The sequence below is a fragment of the Nicotiana tabacum genome, chromosome 7 (genome assembly GCF_000715075.1).
Source record: "Nicotiana tabacum cultivar K326 chromosome 7, ASM71507v2, whole genome shotgun sequence".
NCBI classification, from domain to species: domain Eukaryota; kingdom Viridiplantae; phylum Streptophyta; class Magnoliopsida; order Solanales; family Solanaceae; genus Nicotiana; species Nicotiana tabacum.
In genome coordinates this window covers 176,820,365-176,827,456 of record NC_134086.1, presented here as the reverse complement: position 1 = coordinate 176,827,456, position 7,092 = coordinate 176,820,365, and the positions used below count along the sequence as shown (strand labels likewise).

The window sequence follows — 7,092 nt, the reverse complement described above, 5'->3', positions numbered from 1 at the left end:
AGAGTTGATTAGTCAAAGTTTCATTCTGAGGGATTTTGAGATACCCGTGGATAACACTGCCATTTCAGGGGTTTTCGCAATTTTTGATATTGGGAACAGATTAGGGCAGACTACAGGCCTTTTGATGTCAAGTTGCCAAGTCAGAATTTCATTCCAAGGGATTTTGGGACCATTATTGATAACTCTGCAATTACAGGAGTTTCATCAATTTTTTATATTGGGAACAGATTGAGTTCCCAGTTGGTATTCTATTGTTTATATCCATATGAAATATATTATTATTGTTTAAGTTCTCATCTCAGCATAATCAACCCTTCCACCGGCTTCATCTATGGTTTGAATAGCTGAATTTATCAGCTCTCCGCAGTTGACCTGTCCCTTTTCTGCCTCAACTTTGGCTTTAGACAGTGTTAGGCTAATAGACAAAGCTTGTGGAATGGTAGAAAGAGTAAAAAGTTTCAATTACCACAAATGCCAGACAATAATAAAGAGAGAGCCTTAGCAGGAAATCAGTTTTTGCATATGCATTGCCGCATACATTTTGATTCTGAATAAGCTAATGTTTGACATAATTCATGTTTCTTCATCATTGCCTCAATACAGAGGACAACTTTTGGAAAATGCACTGTAATATATCATGAGCATTTGCTACAAAAATATTCCCTTAAGCACATGCTTCATATCAAGCAAATTGTATAACATCATTATTTTTCGTGGAATATTCATATCAAACAAATTGTATAATATCATTATTTTTTATGGAACATTTATTAGGAGATGGAATGAAAGTTTTACTAGAGTTTTAAAATATTCTTAATATTTGGTTGTAAAGATGGTATTAACACTAACATATTAAACTTTACGATATAGATCGTTCTTTTTGATTATCCACGCATCGCACGGGTGCTAATACTAGTTAGTAATTAGTTATCTTAGTTTCTTTTTCTTTTTCAATATCTTTTTATTTTCTTCACATCATCATTAGTTCCTCACCAACCCTAATGATAGCCTGTTTGGCCAAGCCGGAGAAATCAGTTTATTTTGAGAAATGTTTTTTTCAAAAGTGCTTTTGAAAAAAGTACATTTGGAGAGAAGCAGTTTGTGTTTAACTAATCAGTCTGAAAAAGCATTTTTGAGAAATAATTTGTGTTTGACCAAACTTTTTAGAAAGTGCTTTTAAGTGTCAAATTACGAATAAGGACATGAATAAATTTACTTAATAATTAATATTGTAAGTAAATAAATAATATCAAAATTTTGTTATTACATGCAATAATTAAAAAAAATTCATTTTATTTAAGCAAAATATGAAAATAAAATTAAAAAGCACTTAATTCTTTTAATATAAGTTAAATATATTAAAATTCCTTCAAAATCACTATATATTAGAAAGTTTTCCTAAAAATAAGAAGAAATATTTATAAATTAATATCCTAGTATTAGATTTAAGGTTTATTTTGGTATATACTATATTTTGTTAAGGATATTTTAGGTAAGAAGAAAAGTCAAAACTGCTTCTGCTTTTGGAAAGAAGTTATTTTTTTCTATTTTTTTTCAAAAATATTTTTTTTTCCCAAATAAACTTGGCCAAACACCTCAAATAAAAAAAAAAGTGATTTTGGAAAAAAACACTTTTTTTTCTCCCGAGAAGCTCGACCAAACAGGCTACGAGAAACAAAAGAAAAAGCTCAGCAACCCTTATGTTTTATTACGTTTACAGAAATTGGGTTGGAACGTGTTTTCCACGCCCCGAAACAGGAGCGTGCACCAGATAAAGTTACATAAATAGATATTGGGAACAGCGGCACCTTTGTTAAGGCGCAGAAGAAGTAGCAGAAGAAGCTGCCGCTAAAACAGTACAATATCAGTAGCTGTTGTTGTCCAGAAAAGGCCCTAGAAAATGGCGGTAGCATCAACATCTCTAGCTTCTCAAATGTCCGGCCCAAAATCTGCCACATCTTCCATTTCATGTCCACAGTTCTCTGGCCTCCGTAAATCTTTCTCCAAGTTTGAAAACTCTGTTTCCTTCTCCACTTCTCTAGCCTTTTTCCATAACGTGGACTCTCAACTCCGCCTTTCTTCAGCCCAAAGAGGTTGTAGGGCTGTCGTCGCTATGGCCGGCTCCGGCAAGGTAACTTTTTTTCCTCCTTTAACTGTTTGGTTTCGCATGCTAATTTTGTGTGTTTCTTAGGATGGAAGAGTACATTGTTAGATCTATCATTGGTTTGTTAACTTATTGGTTTTGTAAAAGCATAAACTGATTTAAGAAAAAAATAAATTATATACTGACTTAAGAAAAAAAATTAAAGTGGTTGTACTCTTCCCATCTTTCCAATCTTGTTAGATAGAGTTACCCTGTACCTGTATTGTTAGAAGGCGGCAGGTATCACGTGTAATTAGTCTATGTGTGTGCAAGCTGATTCTCACACTAGGATTATAAAAATAAATAAATTAACTTGTTGTACTTATCAAAAAAGAGAAAACTAATACTGAAAGTGTTTAAATTATATGCCTTTTTCCTATTGGGTTCTAATCTTGTCTCCTTGCTTGCAGTTCTTTGTTGGTGGAAATTGGAAATGTGTAAGTATCACTTCTTTGTTCCCTAGTCTTTCTACTTATGTGATTCCTTGTGTTACATTATATGTAGCTGCTTGGATTAACTTTCATGTGTCTTTCGTGTTCTTTACTTTCATTAATGTTTCTACCAGAATGGGACAAAGGATTCCATAAGCAAGCTTGTCTCTGATTTGAACAGTGCTCAGCTCGAGTCTGATGTTGGTGAGTTCTTCTACATTGCTGTCATATTACTTATGAAAATGTGTTTGTATACTTCAACATTTCTAGGAAGCTGGCAAACCGGCTCTGTGTCCAATCCAGCTTTTGAGTAGAGAATAGCTTAAATGATTTCTGTGATCATATAATAGTTGCCAGGGCATTTGACCTTGGTCTTGTCAATCTTAGTTTGGCAATATTTCATTGCCATGTTCATTCCGAATTCCGGTACAAGATGGCATCTGTGTTGTTCTCAAGACTACTCAGATGACACTGGCACTTTATATGTTTGCATAGATAAGTAATCAGGAAATTTAAGAAGTTGTGGAAAGAAGATAAGTGCAAACCTTTAATGTGAATTCTGTAGGTTTGCTATTTGGAATGTTCAAGACGATGCCCTTAACATTTATTTATCATTGATAATTATCACTTTCCGTGATATCATTTCCTCTTCAATGTTCTCTGTCCTATTTTACCATATTATATTGCAGCTGTTTGTTCTGAAACAAATGTCTTGTGGTGTTACACCTAGAAACTCACCTATTCAAAGAACTTGCTTGAATAATGTAGGAGAAGGCTTGACAAAGACACAAGAGATGATAATCCTACTGGGGAATTTCTTTTAGTTCTTGTTTGTAGGGCTGCTGCATCTTAGAGAAGTTATTTTCCTGCTTTCCTACTCTCGTTCGGTTTGTCTATTCTTGCTCCACCCGTTTTTATCCTGTGGTACCAAAGTAAATGGTTTTTGGTCAATGACCATGGGATAATTGGATTCTCCCACAGTCTAAAGTTGGTTGAGCTTTCTGGCGCGCAGTTCGGCAACTCCTTTCAGAATCTTACTTGTAGTTGCTACACTTTCTCATATTCACACATAGAGCGGACACATTTACTCACTATTTTTTTTTTTATCTTTTTCCTTGTCTTCATCAGCCAATTTGCTGGCAATGCGATTAAATTTTTTGTAGCATCTTAGCAGCTAATATCTCTCTACCTCAGATGTTAATGCAAGAATCTACTTTTGGAAAATTTCCAGATGTGGTTGTAGCACCTCCATTTCTCTACATTGATCAAGTAAAGAACTCACTCACCGACAGGATTGAGGTTTCTGCCCAAAATTGTTGGACTGGAAAAGGTGGAGCTTTCACTGGTGAAATCAGGTAAAATTCCATTTCCCCAAGCTTATGACTAAATTTATTCTATCTAATGGCTGGATTGATTAATAGTCTGGGTATCTGATGTTTTTATGTTATTTGAAAAGGCTTGATTTCGATAGACTCTTATGATTAGTTTAAGTTGTAGTCTTCCCAACTGCTGAAGGTTCAAATCAAAATATACTTGGATAAGTAATTTATGTTGGACAGTGTCTCTTGTTAAGAGGGCTCATTCAGTAGCTTAATTACGGGCAATTGGTTTAGGTGATTTTTTCCCATCTGCCTAAGTCTTGATGTGTAAAGCTACCTGGGATGTAGCTGATACCTGGTGGAATAGTCAATGTATGCGCCAATTGGCCTGGACACCACCGTCATACTAAATATTTAAAAAAAGTAAAGGAACACTGAAACCATTATTTCGTTGTCGTTTACTGTGTTTGCCCGCAAAACTATTGAAATAAATCTGCCTTTGAGTTAGCAACTGTTATCCTGGTTGTGTTATTCTCCACTCCATGATGTTTATTTTCCATTTGCAGTGTAGAACAGTTGAAAGATCTTGGCTGCAAGTGGGTCATTCTTGGTCATTCGGAGAGGAGACATGTAATTGGAGAAAATGATGAAGTAAGAGTTCTCTGGAATTTTTGATTTATGATTTTATAAAACATAAGAATTTTGATTACAAGTGGAAGAAAGTAAGCATTTGGGACGGCTTTGATCATACCTGATTGTGAGTTAGGACTGCTTATTAAGGACTTGACTGAACCATTCTCATGCAGTTTATTGGCAAGAAGGCTGCTTATGCTTTGAGCCAAGGTGTTGGTGTTATAGCCTGTATTGGAGAGCTGTTGCAAGAAAGAGAAGCAGGAAAAACTTTTGATGTCTGTTTCCAGCAATTGAAGGCTTTTGCAGGCAAATTTTGCTGATTAATATTATCTCCGTTCTCTCTTGAAACATTTTCTATATACTCATGAGATTAGTAGTTATAATTGTTATAAAAACAAAATGTACTTGCTAGGAGCAGAGATGAGATATCCATATGGTAACCTGTTTTAATGAGTTTATCTGATATAAACATATTACAGTCAAAAACTTTATTCCTTCAGATCTGTTTGATTGTTGTTCTTTTACTGCACAGATGCTTTACCAAGTTGGGATAATGTTGTCATTGCATATGAGCCTGTCTGGGCTATTGGAACTGGTAAAGTTGCCTCGCCTGAGCAGGCTCAAGAGGTACATGCAGCTGTTCGCGATTGGCTTACTAAGAATGTTTCAGCAGAAGTTGCTTCTAAAACACGCATTATATATGGAGGTATTTTAGTTTTATTCACAAGATCGCATGAGTTGTTAAGGTTGAATTGCATTGATATGTCAATTAAACATTGTAAAGGTTCCCCCTATTCACTGGAGTAATATGCCTCTTTGTTAAAAGTTCAAAAGGAAAACCATTTGCCTTGCTGAAACCTGAAATCAATGGCAAATAGGCCTCTACAGCCAACGGGTTTCCCTTTCTTTTATTTTAGTTTGTTTTTTGAGAAGATCAGCAGAATGCTTGTTAAATCTGAGGAACCTATCTTTTCTATTAGAAGGGCTTTGGTTGTGCTTATTACTCTTTTTGTCACCTCAAATGTTGATATACCACATTCAGTGTCATTGACTTGGTTGCCGTGGTTCCTAAAACCTGAAACATTGTTGGCAGGCTCTGTGAACGGAAGCAACTCATCTGACCTTGCAAAGAAAGAAGACATTGACGGTTTTCTAGTAGGAGGTGCTTCCTTAAAGGTAATCCAATTATTGCTAATATGTGAATCTTACTAGTCTAGCTGCATTTCTCCAAATCCTTGGGCTCTACTGAACATCATCAGTGCTCGTCCACATATGTTAGTTTTTCTTGGACCAAAATGTTCTATTAGATAGATGGATGTATGATACCAGTTCATGTGTGCGTTAGTTACTTTAACCTTTAGAGCGGGTAGGGGAATCAGCCATAGCTAGAAATTTGATGCTTTTTTATGGTTATGGTTCTAGATCGACTGTCTTGTTTAGATGCTAATTTGTGTACCAAGAATGATGCTTGATATTCTACATTGCAGGGTCCTGAGTTTGCTACCATTATTAATTCTGTGACTTCCAAGAAGGTGGCTGCTTGATCATTTGTCGTGAGGTTGATCATGGAAAATAAACGGCTTCGAGGAACACTAGACAATAAACTAAATGGTTCAGTTTTGTCAATCGAAATTTTGATGTTCCTGCCATTGTAACATGCTTTACATCCATCTCTTTGATAAAGAGCTGTACAAGCAAAATAATGAGCTTAGTTTTAGACTGCTTGTATTGCGCAGGGCTGGTACTGCTTGCTACTTGAAATTATATGCCCATATATATTTGACGTTACTCACCCCTTCTCCTTTCCCAAAATGAAGGGAAAAGGACTCAGACATTCACCCAACATGAGATACGAACTATGTTTCGAAAATAATTACAGGTTGGGGACAAGTAACAGGACCATTCTTTGCAAATCAATTCTAATCCATATTCACTGTTAAAAGAAAATCAGTTTTTGTTTGCCCAAGAACAGAGCCTCTGGAATCATCTTGAACATAAAGTCAAAGGATTTACTTCTTTTATTTGAAGTTTCTAAAGATTAATTATATTCTGTAAATAAATTATTCTCCCTTTATTGCATATAACTTTATTTTAAGAACGAATTTACCCACAATACCCTTCAATTGATAACTAGGGATTGCGCAAGCAAAGCAAAGTCGTTGATTTCAGTATACTATGTTGACGACAACAACAAACCTAGTAAGTTTTCACAACTGGGGTTTGAGAGGGTAAAATATATGCTACCTTACCTTTTACTTGGAAGGGTAGAAATGTAATGTTGTTTCAGATAAACTCTCAGCCGGAGAAATGATGAAAAGGAATAATGGCAACAAGTAGGAACAACAACAAGATAAAAATAAGAACGAAGCCAAGAAAGCAGTTAAATTCTAGACAGTAGTAGCAATCTATGAATAAAAAAAATATCATACTAATACTAATGCTAGCGAACTGAGAAAACAAAGGGAAGCGTTCGATTATACGTTAAACCTTCTACCCTAATCTTCGATCTCCACAACCTCCTATTAAGGGTCATGTCATCAGTAAGCTCCAGTTGCGTCATGTCCCA

General features: G+C 35.4%; 1 protein-coding gene across 1 annotated transcript; it reads left to right on the top strand.

Annotated features, from left to right (window-relative positions):
* The first annotated feature begins 1,710 nt into the window (after positions 1-1,710).
* LOC107760622 (triosephosphate isomerase, chloroplastic) lies at positions 1,711-6,314 on the top strand. Its single transcript, XM_016578705.2, has 9 exons — positions 1,711-2,131; positions 2,554-2,580; positions 2,709-2,778; positions 3,806-3,929; positions 4,460-4,544; positions 4,700-4,832; positions 5,059-5,232; positions 5,620-5,702; positions 6,014-6,314. Exons 1-9 carry the CDS (start codon positions 1,901-1,903, stop codon positions 6,068-6,070), a joined length of 984 nt encoding a protein of 327 aa, XP_016434191.1. The 5' UTR covers positions 1,711-1,900; the 3' UTR covers positions 6,071-6,314.
* The last annotated feature ends 778 nt before the right edge of the window (positions 6,315-7,092 follow it).